This window comes from Notechis scutatus, chromosome 5, assembly GCF_049901735.1.
Source record: "Notechis scutatus isolate UNSWTSFEM ecotype Mainland chromosome 5, rNotScu1.2, whole genome shotgun sequence".
Taxonomy (NCBI): Eukaryota; Metazoa; Chordata; class Lepidosauria; order Squamata; family Elapidae; genus Notechis; species Notechis scutatus.
In genome coordinates, this window is record NC_142013.1 from 71,059,493 (window position 1) to 71,084,422 (window position 24,930).

General features: G+C 37.7%; 1 protein-coding gene across 10 annotated transcripts in view; it reads left to right on the top strand.

Moving 5' to 3' along the window:
* The window catches only part of CTPS2 (CTP synthase 2), a 158,264-nt gene that overhangs the window by 56,400 nt on the left and 76,934 nt on the right, over positions 1–24,930 (top strand). For all 10 annotated transcript variants that reach the window (XM_087966983.1, XM_087966978.1, XM_087966980.1 and 7 more), the window contains 4 exons: positions 4,855–4,943; positions 6,025–6,119; positions 7,812–7,874; positions 10,009–10,052. In XM_087966983.1, the coding sequence (XP_087823109.1) occupies positions 4,855–4,943; positions 6,025–6,119; positions 7,812–7,874; positions 10,009–10,052 (291 nt within the window). The remainder of the gene's footprint in view (positions 1–4,854; positions 4,944–6,024; positions 6,120–7,811; positions 7,875–10,008; positions 10,053–24,930) is intronic.

A 24,930-nucleotide genomic window follows, 5' to 3' on the forward strand; every position in this document is an offset into this window, starting at 1 on the left:
AGTGGAAGAGCCACTGAGAGTGGCCTCGGTGATTAAATGCTTCTGATGTAATCAGCAAGGCCATCGAGTGACTGAATTCCTGGTCCCAGCCCCCATCGCACAAGCCAGGGGCACAAAATCAACCAAACTGAAGAAGTTATCGCGAAGGGCTTCAGAGAAGGGGAAATTTGCCTTCCAAGCTGTTGAGGTCACCTCTCCCTGCATCAAGGAGGGGGGAACTCCGGTCCTGGAGACCCAGCTGCTGATGCTCTACAACAGTGATGATGACAGCAAGGATGACCTGATAGTAAGTATGGTCACCTGTCCCTTCTCCATCTAGTCGAGGCTAATAGCACCCAAGACAGGGGCAGAGGGGAAAATAGAAACAATCATAGACACGGGCTGCATCTAGTGTCTGATCAGTTTGCCCACAGTTCTGAAGCTAGGGATCAGGACAAAGCCCCTAGCCAGATCTATACACTTTAAACAAGTTGATGGGTCACTAATAAGAACTCCAGCCACACTTCTAACCGAGCCCATGAGATTAGAAATGGGCCAGCACTGGGAGCTGATCTGATTCCTGATGGTGCCAAAAATGATGGAAGCATTGATTCTGGGTCTGACATGGCTGGACAAGTGGCAGCCCACTATCTCCTGGGAGGGTGGATATAGGAAGCTGAAACTGAGAATAGGCCCTTCCCTCTCCTAACACAGCTGAGGAGGGAGCTGTCCAACAACTGAACGGCCCCAAGCAAAGTGAATGAGAGGCTGTGCCTCATAGCAACCCCCAGGCACTCCCCAAATCCCCAGAGAATACTGGGACTTAGCCGGGGTGTTCAGTAAGGAGGATTGCAACACATTCCTCCCCCCCCCCGACCCATCAACTGCACCACAGAAATTGTAGCGGAGGCAAAACTGTCCAAGCTTAAGATGTACACCATGACAGCCAATGAGTATAGAGAACTGAGGGAATACATGAACAGCAATCTAGCCCAAGGGTTCATACAGCCAGCAAAGTCCAGAGTGGCCACCACAGTCCTCTTCAAGAAGAAAAAAGGACAGGTCGATGAGGCTCTGTGAGGATTTTAGAGGAATTAATGCTGTATGCGTGGAAAACACATACCCACTGCCCCTCAGGAAGGACATGCTGGTACACCTGGCCAAAGGAAAGGTTTTCATCAAACTAGACCTATGAAAGGCATATTACCAGGTGTGAATTAAAGAGGGGGACAAGTGCAAAACCTCCTTTAACTGTCCCTTAGGGAGCTTTATGCAATCTTTATGCAACTGATAAACGAGATGCTACATGAACACCTCTACAGAGGAGTCTTCGTGTACCTGGACAACATTCTCATTTTCATTGAGATCTTGAAGAAGCACATTACATTGGTGCACCAAGTGCTGAAAAAACTTGCTGTTAAGCTAAATGTGAAGCTCTCAAAATGCAAGTTTCATAAGACTAGCCTACACTACCTGGGCTATCGAGTGTCAAACGAAAGTGTAGAGATGGACCCGGCTAAAGATAAAACAGTCTTAGATTGACAACTCCTCGCACATGAAAACAGATGCAGACCTTTAGGGTTTGCTATCTTCTATAGGCAATTCATCCCCTCCTTCACTGCCCATTACTGAACTGTTAAAAATGGGGGGGGGGGCAGCAGCCATGGCCAAGCCAATCCTTAAACTGGACTTTAGAGTGCCAGTGGGCTTTTGAAGCACTAAAATCCCTATTTCCCAAGGAACCAATCCTCAGGCATCAAATTCCAGAAGAGCCCTTTGTAGTCCAAGAGGATGCTAGCAACGTGATTGTCGCAGCTGTCCTACTGCAGAAAAACTCTGATGGCAACCTGCAACCCTGCGCCTACACCTCCAAAAAATTGACAGAGACTGAGAGGAGGTGGGTGGTGTGGAAGAAGGAAGCCTATGTGGTCCAATGAGCCATACTGAATTGGAGACACTTTCTTGAGGACATCCTCATTCCGTTTGAGGTGTGGACTGATCACAAAAACCGAGAAGCCCTCAAGACCCCACGAAAACTCTCCCCCAAGCAAGTTCACTGGGCCCAGTACTTAAAATGGTTCAACTTCGAGCTAAAATACATCTCTGGGGGGAAAACCTCCTGGTAGATGCCCTATCACTCAAGCTACAGTACAATAGCTATGATTATCTCCTCCCAACATGCCTTGCGAGCCAGGGACAGACTAGGTGACAAAGAGCTATGACTGAGGGGTGGGTAGCCCAAAACTTAAGAGACGATCTGCCAGCCAACCAGTGGTACAACAACAACAAAGAGACACTAACTCTGAGAGATAGACTAGCCTGGAAAGGCTCAAAGTTGTATGTGCCTGAGAGCCTATGACTCCAAATATTCCAACAGTTACAATTCAAAGCAAGCAGGGCACTTTGGCTATTTGAAGACACTGCACTTAGCCAGAAGGCAATTTTGCTGGCCAAAGATGAAATGGGACATTAAGAACTATGTCAAAAGTTGTGCCACTTGTGCAGCCATGAAGAACAGGCCAGAAAAGCCCCCTGGGTTGCTCCAACAGGTGGCAGACCTATCCAGACCCTGGGAGGAAATTGCCATGGATTTCATTGTTGAGCTTCTTGAGAGTGGGGGAAATACAGTCATTTGGACTGTAATAGATTTATTCTTGAAGCAAGCCCACTTCATAGCGTACCTGGGGCTCCCATCAGTGAAAAAGCTTGCCAGATTGTTTATAAAGCAGATTTATAGGCTACACTGTGTCCCCCACAGGATCATTTCTTATTGAGGGGTCCAATTCACTGCTATGTTCTGGAGGGAGTTCATTAGGTCCATTGGGTCTTCGCAGGGGCCTAGCTGAGTACCAGTGGGGCCACAGAATGCACAAATGCCATGATGGAGCAGTTCTTCAGATGTTGTGTCAACTATCAGCAGTCAAATTGGTCAGAGCTATTGCCATTCACTGAGGTGGCATACAATAACGTGGTGCACAGCAGCACCGGCCTGAACCCTTTCCAGGTCACCAGTGGCATGGAATTCATTCCCACGCCTGAACTTCCTCGGGAGCCCCCTTCTTCAATGTCATTAAATGGATGGCTGGAGTCCTTGAAGGAGGGGTGGGAAAATACCAAGCGGGCTTTATGGGAAGTGGCAAAAACCCATCAAGCACAAGCCAACAAATTCTGAAGCCCCCAAGTGCTGTTCCAAGTCAGGAGCAAGGTCTGTCTCTCAATGAACTACCTAAAGTTAAAGCTCCCTTGCAAAAAATAGGGCCTTTCTCTATAGGGAAAGTAATCCACCTGGGTATAGTGCAGCTTAAACTCCCTCGCTTGCTAGGGAAAGTGCATCCGGTTTTTCACAGCAGTTTGTTAAAGCAGGCAGTAGGCTCACTGATCAGACCAATAGATCAGGAAACCCCAAAACTAATAGTGGTACAGGGGGAGATGCATTATGAGGTAAAGAAGATCCTGGATTCTAAATTGCATAGGGGGAGGCTGCAGTACCTTGTGCAGTGGAAGGGGTACCCGCTCTCCGAGGCCACTTCGGTCAAGAGCTGGAATGTGAAGGTAGATAGGTTGGTCAAGCAGTTTCATGATGAATACCCCAGAAACCTAGGGGACCTCCAGGGGGAGGAAGGGGTGTGTGTGTTAGACTGAATCTTGAGTAACCTCTCTGTGCTTTCTTTTCTTTGCAGGAAGTTATCTTCAATTAAAGGGGGACACCTGTCAATCCTGAAGCTGACCTGACTGAAGCCATTTTGCTGCTTCAGTGTTGCCCACTGGAGCTGAGGGATAGGGATAGGGGAATAGAGATAGCTGGGGTTTTGTAGCCAAAACAAAATATTTTCTCTTGGGAACCAAGGACATTCTCACACTTGGTCAGAGAGAGGAGGAGTGATGTTACGGCAATTGGACGGCACCTCGATTGGACCATGTGACTGATAGCTTGGGGAAAGGGAAAAACATTTACTTTTAATTAGGTAAAAACCACGGGAACCTTCAGAGTCAGTTATCACCAGATCTGTGCCAATATGATATATCCAATAAAACTATTTTTTGAGGAATCTACCTGCCTTGGAGTTTTGCTTGCTATGGGTCTATTACTTGGAACCCTTACAGGAGGTTAATTACTACCAGAGAAAATGGTAGATTTTGTAATGTATCATTGCTGTGAAGTTAAACATTTCCATTTTATCTGTTGGAAATAAATATCCTATTAAAATATTTAAGCATTGTATTGAAGATTCCTAGAAACTAGCATCTTTATTTAATGACTTTGAATACCTTTCTTTGATCCAACTGATTTTTTAAATATAGAAACTATATCCCTAAAAGGAAATCAGAAGTTCATTTTATATCTTGAATTACATTATTATATTATGAAAAATTTGGCCCCAGTAATAATAACTGCTGAATTATTAAGTTTAAACATATTTTCTTCCTTTACCCAGCCTTCTTTTTTTAATCTGCTTTACACTTGGCAAGAAAAATGGCAGTAGTCATTCATTTGAAATAAACCTTTCCACATTTTTATTAATTTGAAAAACACTCTGAAGCCCATGTTTTATTCAATCTGTTCTGCACTATGTAAACGTTTCTAAGTTATACAAAATTTACATAATTCAATAGATCCCTAATATTTAGAGTACTATCATGGAATCAGTGCTAGAGTAGCTTTGTCGATTCAAAACTTTATTAATTATAAATTGTTAAGATTTTTACTTTGAGAAGAGTTCCGCTGTATTTAACGTATGTGTGTAAATATATTTGATATGTCAGTGTATATAGAGCATACTTGGACCCAACGCTTGCTATGCATTTCTGGAAATCTCAGCCTTATTTTTGCTGAACTATGTCTATATTTAAAGAATGCCCTTTTTATTCAACTAGTATATAGATTCAGCAGATCTCGAACCTGCTATGGAGGCTGAGAATCCAGTGAGATTCCATCAGGCCTGGCAGAAGCTATGTAAAGCAGAGTAAGCAAGTACTTTTTTCTTCACTTCCACTTGGATTTACATGGTTGATTCTTGTTTTTTGTTTTATAAATAAATGCATTTTAATTTTATATAAAAGTAAAACTTGAACATTTAATATGTCAGTGTAAATAAAGCATACTTGGACCCAACACTTGCTATGCATTTCTGGAAATCTCAGCCTTATTTTTGCTGAAGTATGTCTATTAGCAGGGGTAGGATTCAAATTTTTTAACAACCGGTTCTGTGGGTGTGGCTTAGTTGGTGGGCGTGGCTTGGTGGTCATGTTATTGGCTGGACGTGGCCAACTCAATATCACTCACATCGAGGCACGCATCTCCTCGCCTGGCCTCTCATGACTGTGGGGATGCTGCAACCATCGTAAGTGTAAAAAATGGTCATAAGTCACTTTTTTCAGTGCCATTGTAACTTTGAATGGTCACTCCGCACAAGCAAAGTACCAGCAAAGGAGGGGGAAAAAACTCCAGAGATGTTCCTGAGACAGGAAGTCTAGTCCTGCCAAGAATGTAATAAGGGTTAACGGAGAGGCAGTTTCTGTAAGCAACACCAGAATGTTTCCTTCCTGCCTTCCTTACGGGATTAGGCCAGTAATTTCTTCTAACAACCGGTTCTCCGAACTGCTTAGAATATTAACAACCAGTTCTAGCAAATAGGTGTGAACTGGTAGAATCCCACCCCTGTCTATTAGGTGTTTTGGGTTATTTAGTTTTTGCTAATGTCCTAAACTGTGAATTGACGTAAGTTATAATAAAAAGCAAATATTTAGTTTACATTCATTGATAATATTATTATGTGAAAAAGAATCAGGTTTGTGTAATGCAGACAAAGATTATTAAAAATTGTCCTTAGGATGAGATCATACCTTATGTATCATAATGGTATGTTTGAAATGACATAAACTGATAAAATGTTAAGTACATATACCAACATATGAAAAACTGAGTTAAAAGGTCTTATATGTTCTACCTATCAATTAAAGTATGGCACAGATACACATAAGCCTCAAATCTAAATTATTTGCCTGGTGCATTATGCTTGACTTTTGTATTGTGTATTATTTCAGTTGCGTATTAGTACCTGGAGGTTTCGGCCCTAGGGGAACAGAAGGAAAACTTCAAGCAATTTCATGGGCAAGAAAAAAGAAAAAGCCTTTTCTTGGTAAGAATGTACACAGGGAGTGAAGCGATTTTAGTTTTGCAGAATTGATAACATTTGTTCAAAGTTGATTTCCCAGGCTTGTGAATCTCCAATTTGAAGCAGAAATGCCAGTTCAGAAGCTTGTGAACTCTTAGGGCACTTCGTGCAGCAGCTCTCTTGGAAATGTCCTGGGAGCTGTGGAAATTGAACTGGCTTCTACTTCAGTGGGAAAATTGCACAAGCAGTTTTAACAGCTTCTCCTCTGGCGCCTTAGACCAAGCTGGTTTCTAACTTTTTTCTCTGCTGTTTGGTGATAGGGTGGCATTGTATTTTGCCACCATCTTCTTGACGCACACAGCCTCATTGAGGAGCTGCTTTGCCATTTCCACAATAAAGGGGTGATTTTTTTTAATAACAGGGAAGAAAAGACAAAAACAAATACAAAGCCTTGGTTGACTTCAGGGTAGCCTCTCAACTTTCAATCAGGTCTTACTTCTTGGATAATTACCACCAGTCAGGGAGCAACAAAGCTCTTTTCATACCCATTGCCTCAAATAAAATAATTATTGATAATTGATATCCCCTCCCCCCATGTTTCAGTTTATGGATTTGTCTGGCAATTTGCAAAAAGCATGGCAGTTTGCTATAATCAGTGAATACAGATAGCTCTTGAGTTAGGATCAGGATTAGGATTGAGTTGTGAAATTTATGTTGTTAAGTGAAACAAAAGTTAGCTTTTCCCCATTTTATGAACTTTCTTGCCACAGTTGTTAAGTGAATCTGGGTTCCCCATCAGAAGGTCACAGGACAGGGCAACTGTCATAAATATGAACCAGTTGCCAAACAATTGAATTTTGCTCATGTGACTATGGGGATGCTGCAATATTTGTAAATGTGAAAAATGGTCATAAGGCACTTTTTTAATGCTGTTGTAACTTTGAACAGTCACTAAAAGTTGTAAGTCGAGGACTACCTGTATTCCAGGAAAATTTGTCTAGCTCTTATTCCCAACTCCTAGTTACTTTCTAATAATAACATGCAAGGGCCAATGTGTTAATTAATCTTGTGTCTAAGATGAAGAAATGAGGTTCAAATATTAGAGGAACATAAACGCAGAAGAAAGGATGATGTTTAGAATTCAAAGTGATAAATACAGGTAGCTCTTAAATTACAACCATAACTGGCACCAGAAATCCAGCTGTAAGTCATTGTAGTTGTAAGTCGAGGCCCTCTGTAATGCTCCCACATTTTATATAACTTTTGTGGTGGTCACTGTGTGAGAATCACTGTGTTCATTAGGCAAAGCCATTCTTCTGTATGGATGTTTTTTTCTGGAAACTAGCAAAAAGTACTGGAAACCAGCAAAAGAACCTACAGATCACATCACCCAGAATGTTATAATTAAATATAAAAGTGATTGGTTGCCAAGCACTTGTCATAATGTCATATGACCACAGGGCAGAGTACAGCAATTTACAATGTATGTGTGTATCTGTGCACGCTCTACAGGCCATAAAGCACCAGTTCCATCCACTTTTTAAATGTGAACGGTGGTTAGGCAACAGGTTGTGAGGACAACCTTTGTCACATTATACTCCACTTTTTTGCTTTTGGGATCACAAAGCAACTACATATGTTCTATTTCTTGGCTGGACATATATACATATATGCATGTATGGAATTATATAATTTACCATTTTTTGTTACTTATAGGAATTTGTTTGGGAATGCAGCTGGCAGTAGTGGAATTTGCAAGGAATTCTCTAAACTGGCAAGGTATGTGCTTAATCAATGCTATTTTACAACTAATTATTTGTGGGTAAGCCCCACTCAACTTAGTAAAAATCAAATAACTGTAAGCTCTGTAAATGAAGAAATCTCCACTTATAGAAAGAGATAATTCTTAGTTTGCATTCATTAATTAATCAGACTGAGGGAATAAAGCAAGAAAATTTTATTTAGCAGAATTGTTGTATTAGAAGTTCCCTCCCTAATTATTGTTCTGGATGTCAGGAGGAATCCAGAAGAATATTAACCTTGGGGTTTAAATAGAATTATTGAGTTCTCATTGTTTTTCAATAATATGTTACTTATACTATGTTTCCTCAAAAATAAGACCTGGTTTTATTTTCTTTTTGGCCCCAAAACAAGCACCAGGTCTTATTTTGGGGGGCTATCTTACATGCTTATCTTAGGACCACCCCAGCCACACCTCCCATGCCCTGACACCTGTTGCGCCACTGCCAAACTTCTGTGGCCACTCATGGCCATTCGCAGCCAGATGTCGTGTGGCTCGTTGCTCTAGTGCCTCCGTTTACGGCAGGAGGCTGCGCGGCATATTGTGCTGTTGTGTGCATGAGCAGCAGTAATGGTGCAATGAGCCTTGAGTTCTGCTGTGAGGGGTGGCACCAATGTGATGCACTATTTGGCATTCAGCCACAAACGACTGCATGTGGCTGCAGATGTCGGGCAACAAACAGTGCAACAGGTGTTGGGGTGTGGGAGGCCTGGCTGCGGTGGTTCTAAGATAAGTGGGTGCAGGGCACGTGGGGTAGCTCCACCACCAATCTCTGCCCTAGCTTGATTTTTATGTCTGCGCCTCACCCCACCTTATACAACCAGATGATGGGCTTGGCTTAAGTAGGGCTTATTTTGGGAGTAGGGCTTATCTTAGGCACAGGTGTGAAAATCAGGCTGGGGCTTGTTTTGGGGGTAGGTCATATTTTCGAGGAAACACGTGATATGTTTATTTATTTGATTCAATTTTGGTGTTGCATAATTCCCAACCAACACAGTAAGTAAAATTTCTATGAATCAATCACATACTTTAGTAATAAGTTTCACTTCTTAGATTTCAGCCCCCTTTAGTCCCCCTTTATCTTCTCTCTAGATTTTTAGGAATCTTCCATTCCTCCAGGCAAAGTCAGGATGTTGATGCCTTTAACCTGACTTAAGAAAATTCCATACTTCTTGTGATAGGATCATATTTCTAACGAAACTCTTGACAACTGAGGGGAAAAATTTGATCACAAAGAGCAGTCAAATCAACATTATTGTCCAACACCCTTTTGAGTTCTTGATTCATCATCATTTTAGCCATTGTCTATCCACTGTAGGATGAAGGCCTTTTCTGCATGTTTCCAACCTATATGGCCCTGAGCTTTCTTTTGCCAATTGGGCTCATAATACTTGATGATGTTGTCGATCCATCTTGTTTTAGGTCTTGTGGACACTTTTTATCAGGTGGGATCCATTCTATGACTAGCTTGGTCCACATACCATCAATTCTTCTTGCTAGGTGACCAGCCCATTTGCATTTCAATTCTTTTACTCTCTTGATGATATTGTATACTTTCATTTGTTCTCTAATCCATATGCAGATCTTTCTATCTTGTTTTGTAATGCTGAGCATGTTTAATCTTGGTTATCCATGGGTATCTGCAGCTAACTGTAATGATGTCAAAATGATTAAAAGTGTGTGGACTTTATGTCATAATTCACATTTTCTTACTTTAATTATCTGATTTTTTTCTACATTTGTTGCAGTCACAATAGTTTAGGGGTACAGAATTCAGGCATATCTAAACCATTAAAACGAATGCATAAGGCTTAATGTTCCTTATTGTTCATAGTGACTTTTAAGCACATGCTCAGAGCAAGAAAGCAATTGGTTAAGTATTGTATTTATAGATGTGCATCTGTTATGTTTGCTATCATTTATATGAGTCTCTGCCCACAATGTCAGTTAGGGCATGTCAGTCAGAACATGCTCGTTTTAGTGGTTTACTTCATGTTGTTTAATTGAAGAATACATTATGTATAATATTAAAAAGCCAATGAGAAGAGCATTTTAATCATCAGAGCCCACAGAGTTTATATCAGCTTTTTTAATTAATTTTTTTTTCTACAGATGCCAATTCAACCGAATTTGATCCCAATACAAAGAAACCTGTTGTAAGTATTGATTCCTCCTTCTGTTTAAACAGGTATTGGATGCCCAGATTTTCTCATTCTTAATTAGATATGGTGACTCATTTAATTAAGACAGACACGCATTACTAATTCCAAGGAATCTGTTGCAAGCGTGGCTAAGAATGTTTCTGAATGAGAAACTTTTTGTGCATAGATCTTGCATTGAATTTTATGAGCAGTCCAAATGACCTGATTTTCCAGTTGTAATCATAGTATTTTCTTTCCAGTTCTTGTTTTATTTTTCTTACTACAAATGAAATAATACTAATGTTTGGACAATCCATTTAAAATCTGTTAAAGAATACTAAATAAATACAGACCACCCATAATTTCATTTTTATATAAACACCATTTAAAGCAGACATTTATGCCAGACCAATTGCTTATGAAATGACAAACTATGAATGGAAGCTTCTCTCAACACTCTAAGGTCACACATAAATGTAGAACATGCATGTTCGACTTTTGCTATTACTGTTAGGTAAAAAAATAATGGTTTGAATGCGGTAGGTGCCAAAATTAAGATAAAAGCTCTACTAGTAAGTGTAGTACTTTCTAAAAAATTGGATACATAAAATTATTTAACTCAAGCAGTTATTAGACAGTAATCTAATATATTGTGTTGCATAATGTTTGAGGTAAGCAATAAAATAATTGTTCAGTAAATCATTACTAGTAAAGAAAGTGCAACATTGCATGATTTACAATGAACACGTATTATTAATCACTATAGAACAGGGCTGTGTGTATTAGGTTGAAATGTAAAATTATCAATTACTAATTACTATAATGAAAATATCTGATTACAAATTGTGCAATCCTCTGTTAACAACATGATTTGTATATGTACAATATAAATAGTCCCTACAAGGAGATTTTGGTCAGAAAAAAGGAGTTTCTAATAAAAAAAACCCAGGAATATATAATATAAAAAATGTTAAACGCAAAGCTTTTGCTGTGTCCCATCATAAAAGATACAGTGCCCTTGCTGACCTTAATAGGGACACTAAAGTGACAGGTCAAGGTAGTTGTGATAATGATAACTCAAGTAAGCCGGGGATCATGGTCCTAGAAGAAGAACTTACTTTGGAAGAGAAGCCACCTTCTGGTTGGGGACTCAATTGTAAGGGATGTAAATTTAGGAAAGGATACTGAGGTTTTGAAAGAGGTCAGATGTCTACCAGGTGCTACTGCCAGCAGAGACAAGAAGTGTATTCTTAAGATAGTCAAAAATGCCAGCAAGGACTGTGATGTTGATGCTATTATACATCTTGGTACAAATGATCTGTCTCAGAAGGATGTACTTTCTGTTCAGAAAGACTTCCAGAGCTTGGGGTATGATCTTAGTAATATGGGCTGTAGGCTTATCTTTTCAGAGGTCCTACCAGTATACAAGGAACAAAAAGGGAAAGGGCAGCGTGTAGCAGAGTTTAATGTGTGGCTAAAGGAGTGGTGTAAAAGGGAAGGCTTTGGTTTTATTAGTCATGATGTCTGCAGCTGGTCCAATGAAAAACTGTACAAAAGAGATGGTTTGCATCCATCAAAGAAAGGGACTGAATTACTTGGCATTAAATTCACAGATTTCCTGGATAAACATTTAAACTGAACAGCGGGGACAGAGAATTAATCGATTCAGAACATTTCTGTCCCCAGCAACCTAAAACTAATAAGGATACCACTGCATGCAAAATAGATGTTTGTGCAGGTAAGATTATCAACCTTGATGCCAACCAAAACCAAGCATTTAATAGTGAGTGCCATACCATGTGCATTAATCAAACAGGTGGCAAGAAAGTAGGGACAAGCAGGCACAACACAGGTTATGTAGACAGTAACACAGTGTCAGACATAAAGATCTCAAGTGCCTATATACAAATGCACAAAGTCTGGGGAACAAACAGGGTGAACTCGAACTATGAATACATGAATATATGATATAGTTGGAATAACAGAAACTTGGTGGGATGAAACCCATGACTGGAACATACTGGTAGAAGGATACAAACTATTCAAAAAACAAAAACAAAAAAAACCAGACCCCATAAAAGAGGAGGTGGAGTTGCACTGTATGTAAAGGACCACTCTATTGCTACAGAAATGCATGAAACCAAAGATGAAAACCTCCTAGAATGCATATGGGTCAATATAAAAGAAAAAAAGAATGACATGGCCATAGGCGTATATTATAGGCCACCCAATCAAGCAGAAAAAATAGATGTCCATTTTGCCAGCCAACTAAAAAAAATATGCAGGAAACACACAATAGTAATGAGAGACCTCAATTATCCTGATATCAATTGGAAAACTAATTCTGCACCAAGTGAGAAATCAAATAAGTTCCTCACCAACCTAGCTGACAACTTTGTTGTCCAAAAGGTAGAGGGTGAAACTAGAGGGACAGCCATATTGGACTTAATTCTTACAAACAGAGAAGAAGTGATAGAGGGAGTTGAAACTGCAGGAACCTTGGGTGAGAGTGACCATGTCATACTAGAATTCAACATAACACAAACAAGGAGAGATTTAACCTGGAAATAAAGAGAAACTTTCTGACAGTGAGAACAATCAACCAATGGAACAGCTTGTTTTCGGAAGTTGTGGGAGCGCCATCACTTGAGATTTTCAAGAAGAGATTGGACTGCCATTTGTCAGAAATGGTGTAGGGTCTCCCACTTGGGTGGGAGGTTGGACTAGATGACCTACAAGGTCCCTTCCAACTCTGATTATCTGTTATCTGTTATATCTAACTTTGGCACCCAATATATAAACTGGAGTCTAACATTTTTTTAAAAAAACTATAAAATATCAATAATACCATGAACCCAAGTATACTAGATTAGAAAAAAGTTTGGGGTAAGTTTTTTAATGTCTCAGCATATGTAGCCGTAGAACTACTTATAGTGGTTTACTTCTGCAAGTTAAATTGGATAATATCTGATAGTACTTTGATGAAAACCCATAAAGAGATCCCAGGCCTATAAACTAGTCCAGGATAGACTAAACTAGATTAAACTAGACAGGTAAGGCAATAGCAATAGTTCAATATTTTCCTAATCTACATCAATAACACAAGACAAAACTAGAATGAAATAACACAAAATTCTTAAATAGATTTTTTAAATATTTTGTAACATTGTGAAATAGCTGCTATGAGTTAACCTATGAACATTAATTTTAACAGCATCAGTTTTCTGATCTTCCAGATGACTTGATTATTTCTACTCAAGAGATGCTATTGATAACTTTGGGATATTACTTGGATATCATATGCCAGATGCTGCTGTTACTTTAATATTATTTCATTTTTCCAGATACTTTTCAACTGAGCAATACCTTTTGTCAATTACATGCTCATCCATCTATTTTTATTAAAGCAAAGCACAAATATTATTTGTTGGTAAAGGTAATAAAGCTTCAACAAGACAAGACAGGAGGGCAGAGCTGACATCATGGTGAAACAGTGTGGTTTTCACGGGGCTTCATGAAATCCTGCCAAATTCTGCCTGCCAGGAGGCCCTGTCCAAAGTCACTTCAGAGGGGTGACAAAGATAGAGGGGACACTCCGTCAATCACAAGGAGGCTGCAATCTCCTTGTTTGATCTGGAGAAGCCTTTCAAACCAGTGGGACAAAAAGACAGCCATTATGGCTAGACCAAGGCTATGACAGTTCGATTGAAGAAGCAAAGAAGAGATGATTTAACAACAGTGTGGCTGAGTTGGGTGAGATTTTTCCAACGTTTGTTGAGAAATTTGCCCCTGTAATAACTTCTAGTGAAAGTGGGACTCAAGAGAGGAGTAGTAGTAGTTTTCTCCCACTTCTCAAGATTAGCGGCGATTAAGACTGTGAGCTGTTGTCAGATCCGAAAAAGGGAGAAGAGAATTGTTTGAGAGAATAAATTTTAAAGCCAGAGGAAAACTGGACTGGTTGTTTTAGCAACTTTACTTGAGTTAAAAAATACTAGAATATATTCAAAATGAAACTTTGACTTTCGGAACTTTTAAAAAAGAAAAAAAGTTCTTTCACACTTTAGAAATTCAGAAGTAAAATTAGAGAAATAGGGTGACACCTACTGGTGGGGAAGGGCTCCAGAAAAGTGAAAAGACCTTGACTGCTGATAAGATTGTTATTGCTACAAGTAACACCTGCAAATTGTTTATATTGGACATTTGAAAACAGTGAAAATATTGAAACTTTTTTTTAACACTGTAACTCTCTGAACTTTTATGGATTATAAATATGCTGAGCAGTTTGAAGTTGGAAACCAGCAGGGATTTATTTTGAGACTAGGTGGATGATTCTTTGATTTGTAAGATACTGTGGTTTACAAAACAGTGGGGATTTGATGGCCTCTGGATTACAAATACTATTTGCTAAAAGAAGAAGAAACAGCAGCTGTTTTTAAAAAGAAACAGTTTGGATTAATTTACAGATTAACTTTGTGGATTATAATAGTAAAGAACTGTGAAGATGACTAGCGACTGGAAAAAAGAAGGACTCTGTGAATTTCTTTTGGTAATATTTCAAAAGTGGGAAGAGGAATTAGCTCGGGATTTTGGATTATTCTGGTTTTATTTTGAATTATTATTGTTTATCCTTTTTAAATTTACTAATACAGCTTAAAATGACAAGTACTCAAAACTTAACTATAATAAGAAGGGAGCACATCTGCACCATCAGCAGCAGCATTCAGTCCATCAAGTCAAAATCATTAGACAGTCTGATACAACAAGAGAAAATGAATATAATTCAAAAAGAGATGCAGTCAATGTTTCAATCACTACAAGAGGCATTGGCAAGAAACCACAATGAGATGTAGAATGAGTTGGGAGAGATGAAGGAAAAAATACAAAATATGGATGAAAAAATAGGGAATTTTCACCAGATGAACAAAAGATTAAAATAATAGAAGAGAAATCAGATCAAGCAGAGAAAAAAGTGGATGAAATGAACCAAAGACTGACTCAGGCAAAGAAGGTCTTAGAAGGAACAGTAATCACTCTAGAAATGGAGAAGGCTGGATATTTCCTGAGATTCCAGAATATTGATGTAGAAAAGGGGGAAGATCTCTCTGTTATGATGGCAGAGTTGTTTGCAGATGCCTTGGAGATAAATAAGCAGGAGATGCAGGCCAAGATGGATGAAACATTTAGAATACATATGAGTTATACGAGAAGGAATAAGCTCCCAACATGTGAGGTTTGTCAAAAAGATAATAAGAGCTGAAATACTCAAAAAAGCAAGAGTGGAACCATTGAAACACAAAGGGAAAGATATTGTGGTCCTGAAACAGGTACCTAAAGAGTAAGAGACCTATGGAAGCAGTATCAATTCCTGACAGGACTATTGATTAAATACAATGTAAACCTTTAGATGGTTGATACCTGAGGAAATATTAGTCACTTGGAATGATAAAGGATAAAGATTAGACTCTTTAGATAAAGCATTTTTATGAAGACCACTTCAGTTCATGCGAGGAACAAGAGAGAAGAGAGGAAACAGACAGTAAAGAACAAGAGGAATTAGTAGCAGTGGAAAATACACAGCAAGAAGAAAGTGAGACCGAAAAAAAAAGAATGAGCAGAACGAGAAGGAGCAAGAGCAAAAGAACAGAGAGAAATAAGATCAACTAGAATGACAAAACCACTTTATAAGTGAAACGATGGAAGAAGAATCACAGCTATTATCAATTAACATAAATGGATTGAATTCCACTATGAAAAGGAAACAAACTTTTACTAAATTACAAAAACTACAATTAGATTTAATCTGTCTATAAGAGGTTCACATTAAAAAACAACATAATGAATTACTAGAACACCCTAAAATTGGGAAATTATATTTTTCATTAGCATGACAAAAGAAAAGAAGGGTGGTTTTATATATTAAAGAAACAATAAATGGCAGACAAATTTATACAGATGGATGGGAGAATTTTGATGGTGGAGGTAACAATAAGCCATAAACAGATACTTTTGATAGTGATATATGCACTAAGTAATAAAGAAGAAGAATTTTAAGAAAAACTTAATAAGAAAATTATAGAAATGGACTATGAAAATATTAGTGTGGTAGCGGATTTTAATGCACTTGTAGACACAAAACTTGACTATAGAAGCAGTAAAGTAGGCACAAAGGCAAGATAAACTCTTCCAAAAACTTTCTTCAAAATGGCAGAAGAATATGTATTCAAGATATATGGAGATAAATAAATCATAAGAAAAATCAACATGCATTTTATTCAAGCAGACATCAATCTTGGTCAAGAATAGATATGATATGGATGTCACCAGATTTAAAAGCAAATGTGCAAGACATACAAATAGAATCAAATATATGGGCAGACCATAATCCAGTAAAAGTCAAGTGAAAAGGACAAAAGAAAAAAATGAGATGGATGTTGAATCAATACATATTAAGGGATAAAGAATTTACACAAACAGTGAAAAAAGAAATGGATTTCTTTTCTAAAGAGAATAAAAAAGAGACCTCATTGCAAAATATATGGGATACAGCCAAAGCGTATTTCCGGGGACTAGCCATAACTTACACAGGAAGAAAAAAGAAAAAGAAACAATATCGAAAGACACTATATCGAACACAAAAGACTAGAATTAAAATTACAAAAAGAATCACAAAAGGAAAGAATCTAAAAAATCAAATGGAACTAATAAAACATAAATTGAATCTAATGGAAAAAGAAGAATTGGCATAAAAAAATAAAAGTGCAAAACAAAACTTCTTTGAAAATGCTAACAAACCAGGAAGATGGTTAGCATATAAACTAAAAAGAGAGAAAGCAAAGAAACTGATACATAGATTGGTAGATGAGAAAAGAACTCTCCATTATCAAAATGAAAGTAAAAAGAAAATAATTCAGGATTTCTACAAAAATCTGTATGGTCAAGAAACAAATTCAGAAGATAAAATAAAACAATATTTGGAAAAGCTGAATTACCTAAAATGCCTGAAACAGTGAAAGCTATGTTAAATGAAAGGATAATGATAATGGAATAACAGAGGTGATCAAGATACAAAAAGAATAATAAAATGCCAAGACCAGATGGTCTACCAGCGGAATTCTATAAGTATTTACAAGACATTCTACGACTGTCAAGGTTGGAAATTTATAATGAAGTATTGTTAGAAGCTAAGATACCAAATACTTGGACAGAAGCAAATATTACTCTTATACCAAAAGAAGATTCAGATTTAATGCAGATTAATAATTAAAGGCCAATATCACTATTGAATGTTGATTATAAAATATATGCCTGAATAATAGCAGAGAGATTAAACAGATTTTTGAATGAATGTATACATTCAGTTTAGAATGGATTCTTACCTAAGAGACAAATTAAAAACAATATTAGAGTCATCTTGAATACACTGAAATATTATGAAACACATTCTTAAAAACAAATGGCGCTGATCTTTTTAGATGCACAGAAAGCTTTTTGCAATGTAAATTGGCAATTCATTAAATTGGCAATCAATTAAAACAAATGGACTTTGGTGAAAGATTTACTAATATGATTAAGACAATATACTCTAAACAGACTGCAAAGGTGATGGTTAATGGGGACAATGCAGAGAACTTTAATATAAACAAAGGCACAAGGCAAGGATGTCCATTGTCCCCTTTACTATTTATATTGATGTTGGAAGTGTTAAATAGAAATATTAGACAAGATATAGAAATAAAAGGTATGGAAATAAATAAAGAAAAATACAAACTACAGGCATTTGCAGATGACTTGGTATTTATTTTAGAAGAACCACAAGAAACTGGTCCTAAATTAATTAAAAAATAGAAGAGTGTAGTGAAATGGTAGGATTGAAAATAAACAAAAAGAAAACTAAAATATTAGCTAAAAATCTTATAGATAAACAGAAAAAAGATTTAAGGAAGCAAACAGACATCCAGATAGTTAAGAAAGTAAAATATTTAGGAATTCAATTAACAGCAAGATGTGTTATCATTAAAGAAGACAATTACAATAAGCTCCTGCAACAAATCAAACCAGACTGGGAGAAATGGAAACATTTACAACTATCCTTGATAGGAAGAATAGCTACTATAAAAATGAATATTATAAAAAATGAAACTTTTTAAACATGGGATTTGTTTTATCAATGTCTAAATAGCAGAAAAAGAGATTAGAAACCTAAAAGTAAAAAGAGAAGGATTAATTACAATGAAGATTTACTAAAATGGATAAGTAAATATTATTATTATTATTGATGTTAAGAATATTATTACTATTATCATTACTATATCTTGAAGTCAATTGTACTCAGTACGCGTGCATGCACACACACACACACACACACACACACACACATAAAGATAAGACAGATTCCCTGTGTTTTAGAGGGATTTATGAAATGTCTTCTTTGCATTTTAATAATAATTATTCAGTCTCTGATAAAGCAATTGACTTATGCAAATGAATGATGTCATTCCAGGTTTTCCAAGAAGAGAATAATTCTCCTTGGTTTTATACAGCAAAAAAATTACACTGAATTTAGAGCAGCGATTTTCCTTGTCTCAGGTTACTCCCAGCTTGCAAGCCATTTTTAGTGAATCCCAAAGATTTTTCCAAGAATATTTTTTTCTGCAATAATGCAGAAAAAAACATAGAGGAGAGAGAATTTGCTGGCACTTCTGTGCATTTATAATATATGCTCCTTTGAACAGGAGTGGGGTTCTACAGGTTCGCACCTATTCACTAGAACCGGTTGTTAACATTCTAAGCAGTTTGGAGAACTGGTTGTTAGAAGAAATTACTGGCCTAATCCTGTAAGGAAGGCAGGAAGGAAACATTCTGGTGTTGCTTACAGCAACTGCCTCTCCATTAACCCTTATTACATTCTTGGCAGGACTAGACTTCCTGTCTCAGGAAATTCTCTGGAATTTCTCTGGAATTTTTTTCCCTTCCTTTGCTGGTACTTTGCTTGTGTGGAGTGACCATTCAAAGTTACAATGGCACTGAAAAAAGTGACGTATGACCATTTTTCACACTTATGACTTGCAGCATCCCCACGGTCATGAGAGGCCAGGCAAGGAGATGCGTGCCTCAATGTGAGTGATATTGAGTTCGCCACACCCAGCCAGTCACATGACCACCAAGCCACATCCACCAACTAAGCCATGCCCACAGAACCAGTTGTTAAAAAAAATGAATCTCACCCCTGCCTTTGAAGCAAATTTCTGTATTGTAAAACGCTCCAGAAGAATCAGTTCGCTGTAGTATTTAAGGTACACAGCTAGAAACTAGGAGACTATTAGTTCTAGTTTTGTCTTAGGCACAAAGCTATCTGGGTGATTTTGGACCATTCACTCTCTTTCAGCTTTTAGGAAGAAGAAAATAGCAAATTTCTTCTGCCAGGAAAACTGCAGAGACTTGGGCAGACAGTGTCCCATGAGACAATATTGATTCAGAAGCACACACATACAAAATCAACTCAATGTTTATATGGAGCTTTTGGGTCTATTTCTATTTCTTTTGGCTTTTATGTTGCAATACAATCATATAAAAGGTTGCACATTATTCAGAAATGATTCTGAAGAAGTGTTTTGAAATTCTTATGAGCCAGTAACTCTGGGATACTTATTAAAGTAGCCCATCTTTTTACTGGTTTTTGAAAAAGCCTGAAAAAATAAGTAGTTGCTTTAAAAATCACAAAGTAAGTTCTTTAAAACAGCTGCAATGTTTTAAACTGCTTATTTTTGTTGATCTTTTGTAAACCTTTCTCGGTATTCTTCTGGTGTAAGAGCAGGTTAATAGTATAAATAAATAAAAAGCAATCTTTAACACACATTGGAAGCGTGGCTGTTTATAACAGTGCTTATTCAAATCCTACTTGAATAGTTGGTTCTTTGATTGAGTGTCTGCTTAGCCTTATCAGGACAATGATATAAACTAATTATCTTACAGGACAACCTATTTCTTTTGGGCAATAGCTATGTTAGAAATTTGTGATGATGTCATGAATTCTGTGGCTGTGTGTTTATGTGTGGCTTGATTGTTAAAAAAAATGGTTGTGTTGATGACAAACCCAGTCACAAAAAGTAGGAGAGGACAGAATGCCAAGTAGGGGCTTTTATTTTAAAAATCACTATAACAGGCATTACTTTAGGAATCCAAGCCTTATATAATTCACATGACATTAGTGTTTCTTTGTAAGATATATGTGAAGTCAAATGAAATGTGTTTTGAGGTGGGGCATGTTAAAAATTGTATGCATTTCCAGCTATTAGCATAGGAATAACTGAGGTTTACAGATTCTCTAAATTTCCTCTATCTTTCCCTACTTTCAATTTAATTTTGCTTATTCCCTCAATTACCACAGGAGGAGTCTGGCAGTACAATTTTTTGAATAGATTTAATAAGGTGTAAGTCTTTATTAAAAGCCAGTACTTTTTGGCTCCTGATCCTATGAGTTTCCTCCAATGTTTTGACTGTAGTATGTGGGTTTATTTTATCTGTAGTGGTTTCATAAATTCTGAGAAATGTGTATGAATTAAAATATTAAACAGAAAAGGATGTAATAAAAACTTAATTTAAAGGGCCAGTTGTGGCGAAAGATATTCATTAAAGCAGAATGTCCATGAAATAGTAAATAAGATATCATTTAGCCAAAACAAATCCCACACTTTTACATAACTAAGTCTATTTCATTTTACTTATTGATTTGAAGGGTCCAATTTTAACTGAAGCTTGTAAGATGGTGGTTTTATATGATTAACTCTAAACAACATACTGTATAAGTGAGGATGACAAGGGAGACTTCATGATCAGAGGAGGAGTCGGCAAAAATAATCAACAACAACTTTATTAGGAGAATTGGCAACTCCCTCACTTTCTGTCATCATCTGCTATCCACGATACCTCTTCTGCGTCATTCCATTTCCTTCAAATTGCAAGTCAATGAAGTAAATTCAGTGACATCAATGAATAAAAATAGTTTTTCTAGCCATTTGCCAATATTGGAATATACTGAGCTTTTGAAGGTGCAGTGAAATTGAACACTGCTGACTTTAACTTATAGTTTCTAAGGTTTTCTAGATGTGTTGCCCTCCTGTATCTCTTTCGTCTTCCAACACAAGTGTCAGTTTATCACAGCATCTCTTCCTATAAAATTTTTCAGTTGCAGAATAATCCCCAGGTCTATAGGCTGCATGATTGGAGTTTTGTTTAATGTACAAAGGCATATACTTAAATTTTCATCAATCCGAATAGAGCTGGAAGGGACCTTGGAAGTCTTCTAGTCCAATTCCCTGTTCAAACAAGAGACCCTATACCATTTCAGACAGGTGGCTGTCCAGTCTTTTATTAAAAACCTCCAGTGATGAAGCCCCTACAACTTCTGAAGGCAAGCTGTTCCACTGGTTAATTGTCCTCACTGTTAGGAAGTTACTCCTTAATTCCAAGTTGCTTCTCTCCTTGACTAGTTTCCATCCATTGTTTCTTGTCTTGCCTTCTGCTGCTTTGGAAAATAAGTCAACCTCCTCTTCTTCGTGGCAGCCTCTGAAATACTGGAATATTGCTATCATGTCACCTTCAGTCCTTCTTTTCTCTAGACTGGCCATACTCAATTCCTGCAACCGTTTTTCATATGTTTTAGTCCCCAAGTCTTTAACCATCTTAGCTGCTCTTCTTTGCAATTTCCCCAAGGTCTTAACACTTTTTTGTAATATGGAGAATACTGGATGCAGTATTCCAAGTGTGGTCTTACTAAGGATTTATAAAATGGTACTAATACTTCATGTGATTTTGATTCTATGGCTCTATTTATACAACCAAGGATTGTATTAGCTTTTTCAGCTGCTGCCGCATACTGCTAGCTCATGTTTAAGTTATTGTCCACTAGGACTCCAACATCCCTCTCACGGTTACTGTTTTTGAGCCACGTTTCAGCTAAACTGTAAGTTGTACCTTTGGTTTTTCCTGCCTTGCTTTTCTCCACATTAAATTTTATGTTGTTGGATAGGGCCCATTGTTAAAGTCTATCTTTTTGGATCCTGAGCTTGTCTTCAGGAGTATTGGCTATTCCTGCCAGCTTAGTGTCATCTGCAAATTTGATGAGTTCCCCTTCTATTCCCTCATCTAAGTCATTTATGAAGATATTGAAGAGTACTGGGCTTAAGACAGAATCTTGTGGTACCCCACTGCTTACTTCCATGTAGATGTAGTACCATTAAGGACTACTTGTTGATTATGGTTTGTCAGCCAGTTAGAAATTTGTCTGGTTGTGATGCTGTCTATTCCATATTTTTCTAGTTTACCAAGGAGTAGATGTGGTCTACTTTGTCAAATGACTTGCTGAAGTCCAAGTACAATAAGTCCACAGCTTAAATTTTATATCTTGTGTGCACATTTTTTGAGATGGATGAGTGACATTATTATTTCCAATTAGAACAGGACGTTTTTAACACTCATTTTGATATCTTTTGGGACAAAGAAATTGAAGAATGGATTCTGAAATGTGCTGTGATAAATTGTAAATCATAATACGCAACTAAGAGTTGTGGTGTGGTGGCAACACTTTGGAATGATATGACTTATACATTGTGTCTGTTATTAATTTTGGCAATCCCCCAGCATTTGCACAACATAATGTCAAGATCTTTTCCTTGTTGAAGTTTTATCCTGTTATTGACATTTCATATTCAACTCATATTCTGAGTTCTTTTGGGAATGGACATTAGAAAAAAAAGTTCTTTGACAGTTTATGGCAGTTCAAAGCATTAATCATTGCTTAGCTTCTGGAGATTTTTCATGATCGAATCTATCCCCTTTGTTGTGACATTCAGAGCATTTGAATGTTTTTATTTGCACTTGTAGGGAGCTTACAGAATTATCACAGCTATCCATTGCGGGCTTTGGAACTTAAGTTCATGTGATTTGCTATTATATTAACTGCTAATCTTAGTTCTGCTCCATGTGCATAAACATCATATTAACCACTTCATCATTTCTCATTGAGTGCTGCTTTCAGAACCATTGTCATATATTTGTTACCCTAATTTCCTCTGTTTGATTGCTGGCTTATTATTTTATTGGATTTGTAGGATGCCTCATTATTCATGATCTTGGGTGGCTTTATACAATTAAAACATCAATAAATACAAAATAACTCTAGCAATGAAGCCAGCATCTATTCAGGGAACAAAAACAATGCCTAGCAATTTCTCACCATTTCAAGAATCTGTCCATCCATTTAGCACAAGGCCTCTGAGAAAAGCCAGGATTTTTTAAAAAGATAGTCTAAAGATGGAAGCATGAGGATGTACAGAAGGATTTTGTTCCAAAGGGCAAGTACTGCAACAGAGGCACCTCATCTCTTGGGTCTTACTAAATGAAATTGCTTAATTTAGATAACTCAAAGCAAACCAACCCTGTCAGAATGCATTAAAAGCATTATGACAGGGGTGTCAAACTTGGAGTCCATGGGCCAGATGTGTCATGTGCTGCCCCCCCACCCCAGTTTAGTGAAGGGGGAAAAGTCCTGATATGTCATGTGATGCCACTGTGACGCCACAAGTTTGACACCCTTGCATTATGGGGAGGAGACAGTTCCTGGGATAGCAATCCCCTAAACCATGAAAGGTTTGGTAGATAATAACTAGCAACTTAAATTGGATCTAGAAGTAAACAAGCAGACAGTGCAGATCATACAATAGATCACTGGTCACAGTGGTACCTACCCATTACTGTTGTGATCAGGGGTGGTATTCAGCAAGTTCTGACTAGTTCTGGAGAACCAGTAGCGGAAATTTTGAGTTGTTCAGAGAACTGGCATATACCACCTCTGACTGGAGATTTTCCTTCCCCTGCCACGCCCACCAAGCCATGCCCACAAAACCAGTAGTAAAAAAATTTGAATCCCACCACTGGTTGTAGTGTTTCATTCTGGACTAACTGTAGCTACTAAGTGATCTTCAAGAGTATCCCTATGTAGAGTGCATTGTGATAGTGCAATCGCAAAGTGACCAAGACATGAGTGGTCATAAGTAAGGCCTGTTAATCCAGGAAAAGATAGAATTGGTGCAGAAACTATGCTTTTCTAGACATAGTTGCTACCTTGAATAGAAGTTAAAAGTCCAGGAAAGCCTCCAGATTGCATATCCAATGCAGCCCCGAGTGAACCAATGCAACCCTGCTCAGAACCAAAGATAAAAGGTCCCCAGTGTTGGAAGAATCAAACATCTGCAGCCAGTCAGTCTTGTTATAGTTCTTTCCTAACCAGACCTTACAGTCTCCAGGCATTGCTTCAAGACCTTGAAAGCTTCACTAAGTCAGTGAAGGATTGAGAGGTACAGCTTAATATCAGCAGCTTACTAATAACACATCTTGCCAAATTAAAGGCTGACTTCCCGTGGCTTATAGTGTCATGTAGTAAACAACTGGAGGGCAGTGAGTATTGGGTCCCAAAGCACTCTGCAGATCAGGAGCTTTGGGTTCAACTTCTCCCCCCCCCCCCCAAAGCACTAACTATAACCAGTCTTAAAGGTGGAGAACCATTAATATAATGCTCCCCATTCCCACTTCCTGCAGCTAGTTCAGAAGTATAGCTTTTTTCTGCTGAGAGATCAAGGAGGACCAGGATGGTAGGACCACCTAGTCATCAATAAGTGCAACCAATGTCATATCAATACTATATCCCAAAACCTGAAACTCCACTGAAAAGTGTCCAGATAATTTTACAGTAAAATATTTCTTTTGATTAATAAATATATCACTCTTTTATGCCATACTCTTTTCTAACATGTTTCTGTTTCTATTTCTTTCTTTCTGTTACATAATTTGTTTCTGTCCTTTTTAGTTGAATTTTTAATATATATACCATATCTGT